The sequence below is a fragment of the Homalodisca vitripennis genome, chromosome 7 (genome assembly GCF_021130785.1).
Source record: "Homalodisca vitripennis isolate AUS2020 chromosome 7, UT_GWSS_2.1, whole genome shotgun sequence".
NCBI classification, from domain to species: Eukaryota; Metazoa; Arthropoda; class Insecta; order Hemiptera; family Cicadellidae; genus Homalodisca; species Homalodisca vitripennis.
In genome coordinates, this window is record NC_060213.1 from 20242589 (window position 1) to 20259086 (window position 16498).

Genomic DNA, 16498 nt, shown 5'->3' on the forward strand with positions numbered 1-16498 from the left:
GTTTTTGACGATGGGATGATTATGAACCTAGAATCCCAGCAAAGCTGTAGACAAACTTATCAGACGCTAAGCATAAGCACAGTACCTGTAGACAAATTAAACCTGCAGATTCGTGTGGACTTTCATAACTACCAACAGGCCATGCCTCCAGATTCGTTCTACCCTAACGTAGAACAGCACTCTAAGAGAAAACACGTTATACATAGGCTAAGAGCTGAAATACCTTTTCCAGACCACCTCTAAAACCTAGACTGAAGAGCTCGCTCAAAAGATTCCTGCTGAAGAATCTTTTGCACACTATAAAATAATTCTTGGATTCTATGAACAATACAACTCCTTGATTCTACTTATTGTAATTTTACAATTACTGTTCTTAATGTTCATGTACCAACAATTTTTGGACATTTGCCTTGATTAGTGATACAAGAAATCAGTAACACTACCTATTGAAACCTGCAATATAATCTCATTTCATCAGGTTGACAACTAACTATCCTAACACATAACTAAAATCTAGGTTATATAAACAAATCATACCTGAGCGTTGCGATATGCATTGTTCAAGGATAAAAAAAAATATATTTACCATTATGATGAGGAAACGACAATGGGTCCTCCCCCACATAGTTATATTTATGGAGGAATTTAGATGATGCCTACCTTGTTTTCCCGCATCGGGACACTAATCCAAATGATTCTTTGGAACACATTTAACAGTATTTTTCCTTCCATTTACCTCACAATTGAAATGGAAGCTCAAAATAAGCTTTTTTTGTTCAAATGTATGTGTTAAAGAGATAGAAATCTTCTGTCTTCTTCAAAAAAATATCACTTTATCTTCTCAACTGTATTTTTTTAAAGCTACCGAGGAACATTTTTAAAGCAAGGGCTGTTTCTTTCTATAGTCCCATAGTTTTCCCGGCATTCCTTGTGAATACATACGTATTGGTAGCGTCTCTGTAGCTAAGCTTTAAATGTTAATGTGGGTATTTAACATGTTTAAGACAACTGAATCACCTTCCACTTGTGAAATTCTGTCAGTGATACATACTTGACATAAAAAACATGCCGGCTGCTGAAATTTACCAGTCAGCATTGTGAAGTGGAAGGAGATACCGTAATGAGTGCAGGTAAAGTTTGGAAATGGGTAAGAAAGTTTAAAGATGGCTGTGTAAACTTTCACGACAAGAAAGTGCAGGTCAAGAATCCACTGGCTCAGAATTGGTGACGGGAATTGAAAAATAAATTGAGGACAGATTATTCACAACAATCACTCTTTCCATGGAGTTCCCTAAGAGTTTGGTTCTATAATTTATAAAATTGGTTGCGAAAATCTAAAATTCGGGAAATTGTTCTCTCGATGGGTACCCAAGCTAAAGCATCATTTTAGCAGAAAGCACTTCCAACGACGATGAAGAGTTAAGAATGGTTGTAAAAACTGTCAGAACAGTTGGCAAATATTTCTGAAGAGGAATTCAAAATTTAATTTTAAGATATGTGTGACAAGTGCTTGAATAAACAAGGCAACTATGTAGAAAATAAACATGTACCTAGAGGCCTGAAATAAATTAAAAAAATACAGTCTTTTAGTTTTGTATATAAAAAAGGCCACTTTATAAAATGGTCATATTATTTAAAGAAACTAATACTCCTACCAAACTATAGTTGAAATAATTTTACTCATTAATACAAAAACAATTATTTTACAATTTTTTCTTTTTATTGTCTTACAATTTTATGATACTCAAAAAACTAAATTAAAACATTCTCACAATTGTTCCAACATTTTTTAATTTATTGATATTGTAGTAATATGTAATAACAAATCTAACACATACATTTTGTTTAAAATAACTTGGTTTGTAAGGCTTAAACAATATTTATACAGTACCTATTTCAATGTAAATTTATGTAAAAATTCTAAAAACTGTTACTCCAAATTCTGTTTTATACTCTAAGTGTATAAAGAAACAAATCAAACACATTCATTATTATAAAATAGTATGCTGATTTCAGGAATATATAATTTATATGACTTCAAAATTATTATAATTACAAGTATTTTTATATAAATGTAATAATTTATCATACTATGTTTTATACTTTCCAATTTTAGGAAATTTGGTTTATTTTTATACTAATTACGTAATAAAATTAAGAGTATTTAATAACTTATTCATTATGATAAAAAACTAATCACTTTAAAATCGCAGAATTTGTGAAATACATACATAAATAACTACAATTATGTTGAACTTATGTATATATAATATAAGAATTAGGGTACAATAATATAAAATCATTACCTTTCACACAGAGATCAAAGCGGTTATTAAAACAAGTTATTTCATTATGAGAAAACAGTTTATTTCAATACGGTGAAAAATACATAACACATGCACATACACGAACAATAAAACAAAACGTGTGAACTAATTAAAGTAACATTTGGTAGCTTTAATATTATGTGATGTACAATAAAAAATCTGTTCCTGAATCGTCTCATCCTGTACCACTACATCAAGTAATATATGTTAGAAAATGAAGAAAAAATATCCTTTGTACATATTTTTGCAGGTTTTAAATTAGAACACTTTTAATTACGTTGAATCAAAGTCCTTCCCCCAAGCATAGTCTACACAAGTTCTTGGGGCTAAAGTTTAAAACTACGATATAAATAGGAATTCAACTCAAGTCCATAAAATTTCACTACAGAAACTTAGATTTTAGTATCTGAAATGGTGATTGTATAAAATATGATTATTTTTTAACACGTTCAATACAACGACTTATAATAATAAGAACTAATAGGAGGTTTTGTTCTCTTAATATTAATTTCCATTCACTTAATTTTATTTTTCATTTTTATATAAATCTATTTTGACTTTATTTTGTTTTTTAATTAATTTACTCAAATTTGTTTTTAAGATATACTAAAATTTGTACTGAAATGGTGATTGTATAAAATATGATTATTTTTTAACATGTTCAATACAACGACTTATAATAATAAGAACTAATAGGAGGTTTTGTTCTCTTAACAATAATTTCCATTCACTTAATTTTATTTTTCATTTTTATATAAATCTATTTTGACTTTATTTTGTTTTTTAATTAATTTACTCAAATTTGTTTTTAAGATATACTAAAATTTGTACGGTTTAAAATACCAACTGAGTACTTTGTGGTGACTCGATCTCACGCACAGGCTTTAGTAGCCCATGTGAGAATATTTCTCAAATAGTTAAATTAGAAATTTATTTTACACATTACACGAAAAACCAAACATTTAATTTAATTATATTTTTTTAAGACAATGAATATATTAATATGTATCTTTTGTTAATTTTTCTGAGAATAAACAATTTTGATTTAAACAAATTTTATTTCCGGACTTTTTGTGCCATAGAATTTTTCATGTTCAATGTTCATGTGTTAATGCTACGAAGGGTTTATAATTTATATTCAGTATCATTGTTAGTAACAGGTAATTTCATTTTTAACGATCCTTTAGCATTTAGACAGGAACATTTAAGCTTTTACTCTGGTAAATTTAAGGATTTGAGGCAAATTCCTATTTAAACTTTAGACCCAGTGAATGTTGAGTTTAGCTCCAGTTCACCTTCCTCTTAGTGTAGTGTCTGGAATCTGACGCTTACACGGACTTGACTCCTGGAATCTGGGAAATCCAAAAACAATCGGCAACAAAGAAACAGAAATGAATTTTGTTGTTTTAATGGGTATGCGCTTTTTTTGCAAATCAGAACTTGAGAGAGATTACTATTGGAAATTGATAATGACAGAAATGATCATTTGTTATTTATTGTTATAATTATATTTTGTTATTATTAAACAGTAATTTGTTTTGAAGAATAATGATTACAGATTACATTTTCAAACACATTCTACCAAAAACATTGCTCAATTGTCACGCCAGAGCTTGATCCTGATATTGTATCTAAAATGCCGCGGGATGTCTTGCACTAAGGTTTTCGGCCGCTCGCAATGGGTTGTCCTAGTTTAAAAACCTGTTCAAATCTAAAAATGAACAAAGCATGTTTTTTCCTTTAAATCTTCTAAGCTATATATTTACTGAATAACCATTATCGTAATAAAATTAATAATTCGCCTACAAAAAACAGGACATTTTTAAAACGTGTTTAGTTCCATAGCTAAACAAATATGGAGTTAGTAACACATTTTGAACAATTACCATATTTTTTGTGATTTTATAACTTAAAAACTTTTCCTCCATTAATTTAAGAAGTAAGTATACGTCTTTGTTTAAAATTATTTGTTATTAACAATAGTATATTGCCATTGTTATATTTAACTAACATAACGATAGCAAATGTCCGAAATCCTGTTATCCTTTCATGTACAAAAAATTCCTATAATGTATAAAAACAAATATTACCCACAACTTCAACAACTAACTAAAATCACAAACACCTTGTTTTGGTACGTCTAATGGTGTATACTGGTAGTAAGTTGTGAATTTTAATACTAAAACAAAAAGTTTTGCACAATTTATTCTTGTAAAAATGTGTGTTGCATTTCTAATCCTTTTTCATTTTGTTTTGATCCGAGTACATTCATACATATTTGTATCCAAGAATAGAATTCACATTTGGCCCTATACTGTAAATGTCTATTATTAAATTATTGCAATATGTGTTGAATATTTATTAATTATGAATAAATGTACGATGGACTGATATTATTAACTTTAAATAGCTCAAGTAGATAGAGCCGTCACCTGTTTTATTATACGACTGTGATGGAATTAATTGCAGATCCTTTATATACAATTTATGTTTATTACACCAGTTCAGGACAACCTATCATTGCATAATGAATTAAATTGATGCCTAAACCTGGGGTCAGTGGCTACCAGTTTAACCACTTTCATCAGCAACAGTTAATCATACCCTAAATGGCTGAGGTAAAGTTAAAGTAGGTTAAATTCAGCTTTAGTCAACGTTATTGACATCCCAGTAGGATACAACTCTTGCTTCTTGGTAAATAATCCTTCTTTTCCTTGTACTTAGGGTTGATCCACTCTGTATCTTCTGTTCCTTCAGCCGCCTCTCCATCACTGATATTTAGAACACAAGTTCCATGAAGCAAGGTGATTTGCAAGGTAACAAGACAGAATCTACCAATTCCGAGGAATCTTCAGGATTCTGCAAAGTATCTAAGAAAATTGATGATCTTCTATGATTTCTGTAAAGTTCTAGGTTTGGGGCTGTCTCGAAGGGGATGCTGAACACGAGAGAAGTTGGAGACTGCATCCTGGTCCGAGAATGAGCAGAATGGTACTACAATCACCTTCCCCTTAAGTAGATTGAAGTCTTCTCGGGCCATGAGCCTATGGGACATGGTCACCGAGGAAGTATTTTCACAGAGTTGGCATTCTTTGGAATCTGCTCTGTAGATTTTTTCATAGGCTAGAGAAAAATTGTTGAACATCTGCTCTTTGATTGTCCTGCAATAGCAAGGGAGCGGTATGCCATCTTTTTTAGTTTGGACAAGGGTGGTGAATTTAGCTTATAGTTTAGCAGCTTATAGAACTGCTGAAATCATAAGCTGGTTGGCCTCATGGTGTGCAAAAGGCCCTTGAGGTTAAAAAAGAAGAAAAATTAGTGCCATAGATCTTGCAACTCAAGTATAAGATCATTGAATAGCAAAAGACACAGTGGCTGTGTCGGAATGGCATGAAGAAGAAGAAACAGGAGGAGGTAAACAAGAGTCAAGCCACTTCCATATCAACCATTAGACTGGTATTAGCAAGCTATAAATTCACTGTCAATGTGCTGAGTGATGTCGTAAGATTGTGTCTCTCATGGAAATGGATGCACTAGAATACGAATTGGAGATTTCTTTTCCCACTAAACAGTGTGAAGCCAAGGTGAATCTGAAGTGATTCAAAATTTCTGAAATCGGGATTACAAAGGTCCAAAGGTCTGCTTGGAAATCCTTGGATGCAAGAGTTTGGAGACTAAAAATTCCCCCTCCTCCCAAAAAGGATCCAAGAACTCTAACCTCTGTCAGCATATCAACAGAAACATCCACATATATGTTTCATGTTATATGATAACTTCTGTATCCATGAATGTTACTCGATTATGTTAATCTTAAAACTGTTCCTCTCATGATCAAACTGAATCGTAGTGGATCATAAAACGTTTCGTCTGTACATTTTTATTTAAATAATTATAAAACTTGTTTAAGCGAAGATTAGACAGTTATAGTTAGACCTAAATCGATTTTAATTAAAAATGTATTGTGTTTTTTTATTATTAGATATAAATAATTGTAACGTGAATGCATTGAAAAGTGTATTAGAATGTACAGAGGAACAATTATTGTTATAATATACACATTATATATCATATGTTAGTTTGGATATTTAAACGCATATGTGACAGATACGGCCAAATACAAAATAATTGAATCGTAAAAAGTAAGCGCTCTGTGGTGTAATGGTAGCACATTCACCCGGCAAGTGAGAGATCCGGGTTCGAGTCCTGGCGAAGCAACTTGTGCGATTCAACGTTTTTATATTTATATATATATAAAATTTTTCAATAAACATTGAATCACAAAAAATACACTTTAAGTTATAACTTTCAGTATTTATGCTCCTTTAAATTTTATTTTAAAAATTACAATTATATTTTTTTAAATTTAATATATTCATAATACATAAAATAAAATTATAGAAAACCCCTACGTATTATTTGAATTGTTCATCATAATTTATACACATTTATGGTCTTCTGATCTTATAAATTATTTATTGGTACTCTAATATTGATATTACAACAAAAAATTAGCGCTTTACTAAAAGATGTGATATAAAAACCTCAAATTTACTCTGTAACAAATTCAAAATAATTGATAACAGAGGAATACCAGATGGTTATGTTACATTAAAATGTGCAGATTCAAGTAAAATTGATTCAGCTCATGAGCAGATCAGAAAAAAAAACGTTTGGTCTTGTAACTATCCTGTCATTGATATCACAGCTGGCTTCTACCAGAGATCTGGTACTGAAAGAGTTGGCTGAAACAATCGCATCAAGTATTGAGAAAACGTTTGAATTTAATTCAGTTTAAATACGCTGCAATTCTGAAAAACCTGGTTGACAATTTCGATTTGGTACTACAAGTAGAATACCACAGTCAAAAAATCTCCAGCAAGGATCACTTCTGGCTGGTTTATACCTTCCAGTTGAACCCACCACTGGGCACAGCAAAAACCGAAGTGTCACTTAAATCTGTGCAACCTTATGGATGTCCAGGAGCAGCATTTCACTAAATGTTGAGATTCTGGGTTACAAGGGTAATTCGATAGGTCTAGTCTACTGCGGGAGATGACTGTTGGAGTTGGTGGGTTTGTTCCCTAAGTATCAGAGGTTCTTGCTAGCCTCAACAAGGTCGTGCCACCCCCTGCCTGCTTTGACTGAAGAGGCTGGTTCAGAGCTGGCCTCCCCTTCTTTCGAGGGGACATGACTGAGATTAATGCCCTAAATCCTACCTCATGGATCTCAACAGGAGGCGGCTCCTACCCCCAACCTTACCCATCCTGAATATCCTGTCACTCCGGAAGCAGCGCAAACGTTCTTTAAAGACCAAGTGCAATTTATCCGCTTCTAAGAGGAAAAACAACAATCTAAACATTATGCAATGTATTCTAAAAATGAGTACAAATATGTATGAATGTATTATGAGTTTAAAAATACTTCCTTTACTTGGAAAACCAACAATATTATGATTATTCAAGGAGTACTGCTGCATATGATATGGATTACCCAATGACTTGAAATTCGCTCAGACCACTTACCACACATTTTGTTAGGTATAATGACAGTACAAATAATTTTAGAGATCTATTTAAGAGAGATCTTACCACTTTCTCGAGCCGTGTAAAATACACCCTCTTAACATTCGTCGGTAACACAGCTACACATTTGATCAAACCTAACGTATCACGTAAAAATATCAAAAAAAAATTAACCAGGCCAACAATTTATCTGAGCAGAGATAAAAATGACACAACCACAATTGAATTCATAGAAGTTCAACAATAGAAAGTTCATGGTACACTATAAACTTACTGTGTTATACCTAGATATCTTAACAGAAAAAAAATATTGCACCAAAACTATTACTACGTAACGGTAAGGTCCTTAAAGATTAAAACTAGCTTGGATGAAAAGGATGGCATGAATGGAATAAGCAGCGAAGTGGCACTTATTTGGTTTTCCTGGCTAAGCGTCTCGGTCCAATTTTCTTCATTCTAGCTCTGTACATGTGAGTCATCATTGCGTACATTCCTGCAACATTATTTACTAGTTAATGGCAAACTGATAAAACCACACATTGTACAGTACTTGACTGTACAGTCTAGTTCAGGAGCAGAGGAATCCAATTGAATAGAATGGATGTAGCCACAAAATATTCCATAAAAGTGTGGATTTTACGTTAGTTTTATAAGAGATGAAGATAATGATGCATTACTGAAATTAAAGACTTGAAATAATATGCCACTTGATAGAAAAATTGTAATTAACGTGTTTTTAAAATTAAAATTCTAATAATTGATTTGTACATAGTCCAGTCAAAATATATATTAGTTCTACAGTTCAAAAATCTAAATCCGTCCATCTTCTTGTTAACCCTTTGGACGCCAACGTCCGGTTTGATCAGCCGTTCGAGAAAAACATATTTTAAAAGTTATTTTTCTTACTTAAAAAGTCTGTTTGAACTGTTTAGGACTATTTTAGAAGTAAATAAGACAATCTGTAATCAATTTTGTTCAGTTTAGTGTCCACCCATTGCGTTTCCTTAAACACACATGTTAGAAGTGACGGGGACAAATGTATATATATTTGTAAATAATTATTTTGTTGACAAAGATTTTTCTTACTTTTTTGAAGAAAATCTATGATATAGACTTATAGTAGTGAGAAGATGCTCTCATTTTAATACTATGTAAGTATGTACAAACGTATTTCCTACTGTAAAATTAATTCTAGTTATAGTACATTTTTTCTAATATCAACACTAATAAAAAGTATTTTTGTGAAACTATTTTTCAACTTTCAGTTCTGCATTTTTGTGAGCAGTCTTAGATATAATATCTGTAACAAATAAAAATATCACTGATAGGTAAAAATATTTTTTTTCGTACCGATATTTTGGCTTGAAGTGAATATTTTATGTAAAAAAATGTTTTGCTTAGGCATTATCACATCATAAACAATGTAGCTCCATTCTAAATGCTATTTATAATAACACTATACGATAGCGCATATAATTTCCTACAAATAAAAAAAAAAAAAAACATTCAATTAAGAAAAAAACTAAGGATAATACAGAGCAAAGCGTAATATGTTACAAACACGTCAAAACAGGGCTGGCGGTTTTGGCTGGTACAGTTGGTTCGGGCGCTAGCGTGATTGGTAGGGCAGCAGCCTTGGGCGTTGGCGTCCAAAGGGTTAAAGATTCTGATAGTTTGTACAAAACATCATTTATCAGGAATTTAAGTTGATATCACTTACAAAAAGTTAATTTTTCTTAAAACATTGAAGATTCTATAATCCATGAATAGTTAGTAAACCTTTTTTATAGTGCAATTAAATTATTTACCCAAAATGAAGCATTAATATTGTTTGTTTATAACTTTCTGTGATCTCGAATAATACTTATCTATTGTAATATTCTTCCATTTCTTAGGTAATATTTTTCCCTTTCTTAAATTAACATGTTCACAACAACATATATTTCCGAACTTTTTTATTTAGAGTCGAATTTTTAATAAAAATGGCAAAAAACCGTAAGTTTACATTAAACGTCTAAATATAACGGGAAATGTACGTAGGCTTCGAATATTGGCAACAAAAAATTACTTAAATATGTTTTTTCAATGTTTTTCTATGTATACCAAGGAGTACCTAAAAAATTCATTTACCTTAAAAATTAAGCAATTGTGTGTCCAACTGGGTACATGATAGTCTAAGGTATTTATTTAAGCACGGAATCACATTTAACAAACTACCAAGACAGGCAAATAATAAAAACGCAATAAGTAATGCCTAGCAACGGTTTAACGAAGGCTTAATGTGTACATGATTGGTACACGCTGTCGTGAAAATGTTAAATATAGATACAAATTTTTAAACAATCAGTAAAAAGTCTTTAGTCTAACCAACTACTTATGAATAAAGTCAAAAGAGCAAAGAAAAATAATTACTTTCACTAAAAGAATGTGAATAGTTCAAAATGATCCTGGTATTTTTATCCAACAAATACATTATATTACGTCTATTCGGCCAACATACAAATCACTGAATATTGGCTCTAGATTAAAACTAACATTAATAAGAATCTGTTATATTTTGTTTTACTGTTTTTATTCACAGATAAATTTTGTTTTTTATTTTCAAAGAGTTTAAAACTATAACTGTAGTATTATACTGTTCGCTATTGGTGAATGGATGTTGCAGGAAACCATCCACGGGTATTTTTTAAATTTGGTATGTGTAACATTCTTTTTTATCTTCATCATATTCATAGCCCGAATGAGCAAATAGACATCCTTTATCTCATTATACATTAAGAACAGAACAAGTATAAAGAACAATGTAAACATAAATAATAGGCCAATCAGTTGAGATCCAAAATCATCAAACATTGAACAAAATTATTTATATTATATTTATAGAGGTTTTTGGTATAAATGGTAACACTTCTACCAATGCTTCTGAATACGTAATGAGAAGCATTCCAAACTGTCGTCAATCATCAATAAAAATCTTTAGTCGAAATTTTGAACCGCTATAGTAAATAGAGTAGATCGTTCGATTAAGAATTTTTTGCAAAGAAAGAGAATGTTATAAAATGCCTATAAATTTGAAATATGTCTTTAAACTCTTGTGAAGTAAAATGATCATCTCGGTAGCTTTTTAATTCACAAAAAAGTCATCCACAGAGTTATAGCAGGTTTAGCGTTTCCATAACCAACGTAAACTGTTTCCAGGGGGCTCAGATGTATTTCCAGATTTCCATCTTTACTTTTCTACCTCGTTCAAGTTATATTTACAAAACCTGTTTGTACATCGTGTTGTGACTGAAAATAACAAGACAATTAATTAAAGAAACAGCTTATCAGAGGTTAGATATCACTGTACAAAAGAAGATTAACTTTGCCTTTTTTATAGACACACGCTTTGACCCAAGGTTGGTAGAGGGACAGGTTGACTCGTCCCCTATATCGCCCAGCAGTATAACCCGAGCCGCCGGCGTGACGTCAACCGGGTGCTCTACCTGCGATTTGCCGCCACGGCCCACTCCCGCCTCTTAACAGTGCATTCGCTTCTGTCTAGCAATTAGGTGTTGTGTTCTCCATATTTGTTGTATGTTGGTGATATGTGTTTATAGTATTTTTTGGAGGTAACATTTTTGTACTTGATGTGACTATTGCAGTTCGACTAATATCATCATGGTACGTAACAAGTAGTAATTACAGAAACATTGAAACTGAAAGTCAGTTTGTAGGTTAAAAAATACCCGGGAGAAGGTGCACTGTTGCTGTCTGCAACAAGAGCCACGCTAAAACAAAGGAAACAGGCGTGGTATATTTTAATTTTCCCAAAGACTTCTGAAATAAGGAGTAGATGGGTGTATTTGTGTAAAGCGGGCAGGAAAATGGAACCCAGACTCTTGTTCCGTATGTTCAGACAATTTTTGCTAGAAGACTATGAAAGGGATCTTAAATCAGAGCTGTTGAATTTACCGTGAAAAAAAAGCTCAAACAATCAGCTGTTCCTTCTCAAAAATTGACAAATACACCAGTTTGTGAAAATGTTAAAACTGAGAATGAGATAACGTTACACAGAAAAAAAGAGGTACGCAAATAGAAATAAAGAACAATTTGTAAATTCATTGGTATGTCCTGAAAAATCTGAAACATTTTCTCCAGACGAACTAGGAGCGGAAAGTAGCGCGTTAACTACTAGTACTCTTTTGCCAAATTTGGAAACAGAATCCAGTAGAAATGAAAAAAAATATATTGCATTATTGGAAGAAAATAAAATTCTAAAGGAAAACATTTTAAAAGAAACAGTATATTTTAAGGGGAATATCTTTAAAAATTTCGTAGGCTTACTAATTCACTAATAATATATTGAAGAAGAAAATGTAATTTTTCCCTTGCCCAGTTTGTCAACTTTGAACAGATGGATCACTAATATAAATATACACAAAGCGTTTTTTTTGACGAAATTTTCAGTTTAATGGAAGTTGCTGGTGAAACTAAGGAAACACATGAAAAGGTTGCAGTTTTGATGTATGATGAGATGAAAGTGAAGGAAACATACGAATATGACCAGGTTATAGGACCTCACAATAAAATGCAGGTTATTGTATTAAGACGACTGTTCTCTAATTGGAAACAGCCAATTTTTCATCGATTTTGATACAACCATTTCATAAGAAATTGTATTTAAGGCCATACATAAAGCTCGCAGCTTCTGGTTATGATGTAGTAGCATGTGTATCAGATATGGGTGGGGGATACTAATAGTTTATGGAACAAACTGAATGTTCATTGAAAAGCCATGGTTTGAAAATCCTGCAGACAAAAAGAAAGAAGTGTTTTTCTTTGCCGATACCCCTCATGTACTCTAAAACTATTGCGGAACTTGAACCTTAATCTTTGTGCCACAAAATTCAAGAAAAGACAAGGAGACGTTGATTTAGAAAAAACGAAAGCGAATAAAAAAGTAAAAAAAATTATGTACATAAATCATTTTTGTTCTTCAAATACACATTTATCTTGAAAAAGTGAACGCTTTGCTTTATTTACACATGTTTATGTCTTTTATTAAGTATATTATTAGAACTAATACAAAGTATAACAATTAAATAATATTAAAAAAGTACACTAAAGACAGTTAAATAGGTCACAAGAGAGTTGTACAAGACTGATTGTACGGTAGTACAGACGCGGAGTGGCAGAACATCGCGGCTGGTCACCGGGGTGACGTTACAGTGAGCGGCAACATGCACCACGTAAACGGCCGGACGCGTCAACCTGTCCCTCTACCAACCTTGGTTTTGACCGGTAATAATGTATACAAAGTAATAATTACTAAACAACAGAAAATTTGACCAACAAAAACTTTAATTACCTGGAAAGAACAACAGCAGGAGGTAAACCTTCATCGCTGTTGGCGAATGGAATGTGAAATTCCAGTTGTTAGGCATTGCAACTGAAAATCTCTGCGTCTCCTCGAAGTATGGGATGTTCCTGTAACAGTATTACAGTCTCAGATTGCAGTACGGTGGAGAACAATACAGTTCTGTAATACTGTTGTTTCGGACAAGGATATACGATTATAATTTGGTTCTCTTTCCATAATATTATCACATTGTGTATAGGCAAAATAGATCCTACTATTGGTTTTACCTATTTTGTTGATAAATAGTAGTTACAATACAAATATGTAGTTAAAACAGAGATGGGTATCCTGGAGCTAATCAAAATTAGCAACATTCACATCTAAGATTAATTTCTCCCCAAATTCAATTTATTTCAGAGATGTTATGAGATTGAAAATCTGTCCTGGTTTAGTGGAGAAGAGTAACTCTCAATAAAATGGAGAGGAGGACTCAGGTATTTTTTGATAAGTCTAGTTTTTACGTGGAGAGGAGATTGTTAGTATAGACTCAGGTATCTTTCGGCAAGTCTAGTTTCCCTGGGGAGGAGATTGCTAATATTAACTTAGGTAATCTTTGGCAAGTCTAGTTTCACTGAGAAGGAAATTGCTAGTGTCAACTCAGGTATGCTTTGGCAAGTCTAGTTTCACTGAGAAGAAAATTGCTAGTGTCAACTCAGGTATGCTTTGGCAAGTCTAGTTTCACTGGGAAGGAAATTGCTAGTGTCGACTCAGGCATCCTTCGGCAAGTCTAGTTTCACTGGGAAGGAAATTGCTAGTCTCGACTCAGGTATCTTTCGGCAAGTCTATTTTCACTGAGAAGGAAATTGCTAGTATCAACTCAGGTATGCTTTGGCAAGTCTAGTTTCACTGAGAAGGAAATTGCTAGTGTCAACTCAGGTATGCTTTGGCAAGTCTAGTTTCACTGAGAAGGAAATTGCTAGTGTCAACTCAGGTATGCTTTGGCAAGTCTAGTTTCACTGGGAAGGAAATTGCTAGTCTCGACTCAGGTATTTTTCGGCAAGTCTAGTTTCCCTGGGGAGGAGATTGCTAGTATCAACTTAGGTTATCTTTGGCAAGTCTAGTTTCCCACATAGAATACTTTAAGACTTGAACGCTTATGGCAATTAACTTAATCTTATGCCTTATGGCAATTAAATAACATTCTCCAAACGGAGTGTTTGAATTTTGTACCATATAACAAAATGTCCGAAATCCCATTAATCCTTCTTTAGCAGTGTACTTGAACAAAGTTAAATTAAAATTTCTTTGAATCAATGGTGTATACCTCATCACTTCCATTTCATGATGGTGATGATTGATGAGGACCAAAACTTCGAGAAATGATAAAATGGGGTTTATTAAGAAAAAAAGTTTACCTACCAGTGGTGTAACTAGGAGCCAGGGGATGAATCTGATATAAGAGCACACCACCTACCAGTGGTGTAACTAGGAGGGGGAGGGGATGAATCTGATATAAGAGCACACCACCTACCAGTGGTGTAACTAGGAGGGGGAGGGGATGAATCTGATATAAGAGCACACCACCTACCAGTGGTGTAACTAGGAGGGGGAGGGGACGAATCTGATACAAGAGCACACCATGGCTGGGGTTACGGAATAAATATGAAAAAATATAAATATAGTAAATTAGATAAGCATAACCGAAGTAAAACATTTAACTGCTGTATTAAATAATTTGAATTGCTATTATACATATATTTTGTAAGAATTTTGGGGGCTCTATCCCTCTCATCTTTCCCTCCTTAGTTACATCACCGTTGTAAATTGTGTCTTTTACATAGCTATGCACTTAAAAATATGTCATTGTAAATATGTTATTATAAGGATTAACCTAACTAGCATATTTCCTTTCTCTAACCTAAGTATGATTTGGCGTGTCCATTAACAAATTGTAATTTATTAATTGTCATGCATGCTTAACCCATTCACCTACTAATATTTTAGCACACAATTGAGCCAAGGAATTCCATTATTTTTGCCTATTATTTAGGTGTGCAGATATTTAGCTGTAACTTTCTAGTAAATCCTAGTAAATCATTGTTTAAAAAAAAAAGATTTTGTAGCAATGTTTTTCTTGAGCTTACCTACCATTTAAAACTCCCTGCATAAAAAAAAAAAAAAATGTGAATGAAGGTATTACGAGATATTACCTATAACATACCGGAAATAACATAAATTTATTTATAAATAAAATTTTATGTTGCCCACCACCAATATTTTGTTCCCAAAATGAAAACCTGAAATGGAATTATTATTGTGTAGCCTACCTTATTTGTCCTTAGAAGTCACACACCAAAAGAGTTTTGAATATTTCATAGTATATTTACACACAATTATATCGTTTTTATATTATATACCCTACCATATTTATATTTATATTCATAAGAATTGATCTGCATTGACAAGGCCTACGAAGTCAGTTGCCGGTCCGATGTCAGGAGTTGGTAATTCCTCTTCTGAATAGAAAATATCGGAGTTTTCAAACTGTTCCCGTGTCACACGATCCCATTCCACATCTGATTGATCACTACCGGTACTGAATTCTTCACTACAATTATTAGAATCGTTCATAAAACGATCTATTTCACTGTCACGTAACCTATTACCAGCCAGGTTTACGGACACTAACAGCAACAGGTATCATATGGAGTAAATCCATCTGTTATTCTTTGCTTACGTCAGTTTAGCCAACTAATGAAAAAAATATTGTTCTAAATAAACAAGTAACAATACTTGGGCCCGCGGCGGAATGGCTTCGTCGAAGTAGGTGAATGGGTTAACCTTATGTGTCATGCAAAAATTGTTGTTACACCTAAGAAAATCAAAATTTGTAAACTTTACTTGTAGGGCTTCTGTAGAAAACGCAATGATGTAAATGTAACATTACCGTTTTTATTAGATACAACCTAATATCGGTTACAGAATAGAGGTGTATGGAAATGCTTAAAAATAAAAATTGGATTCAATTTTTACAGTTGCAAAGAAGTGCTACAGAATAATAGAATAATTTTTAAAACTCGACATAAGAGATTCTTGTACAGCACATTTTACTGAACTGAGATTTTCAAAAGTTTACTCCATGTTCATATAAAACTATTCTAATTTTTTTTAAATAATTTAGATTTGTTGACAAACCAAGACATTTATAATTATAATATGAGGAAAAGATATCCCAACAGTCCAATCGCATTACCTCCTAACTTGAAAAAGAGCTAAAATAAGAATTAATTTAATAAAAATATAAAACT

At 32.5% G+C, this 16498-nt stretch overlaps 1 protein-coding gene across 1 annotated transcript in view; it reads right to left on the bottom strand.

Moving 5' to 3' along the window:
• Positions 1–8018: 8018 nt before the first annotated feature.
• The window catches only part of LOC124366976 (very-long-chain (3R)-3-hydroxyacyl-CoA dehydratase-like), a 44325-nt gene continuing 35845 nt past the window's right edge, over positions 8019–16498 (bottom strand). The window contains exons 10-11 of the mRNA XM_046823614.1: positions 13200–13318; positions 8019–8342 (exon numbers count right to left, since the gene is read on the bottom strand). Of these exons, the coding sequence (XP_046679570.1) occupies positions 8260–8342; positions 13200–13318 (202 nt within the window). The 3' untranslated portion in view covers positions 8019–8259. The remainder of the gene's footprint in view (positions 8343–13199; positions 13319–16498) is intronic.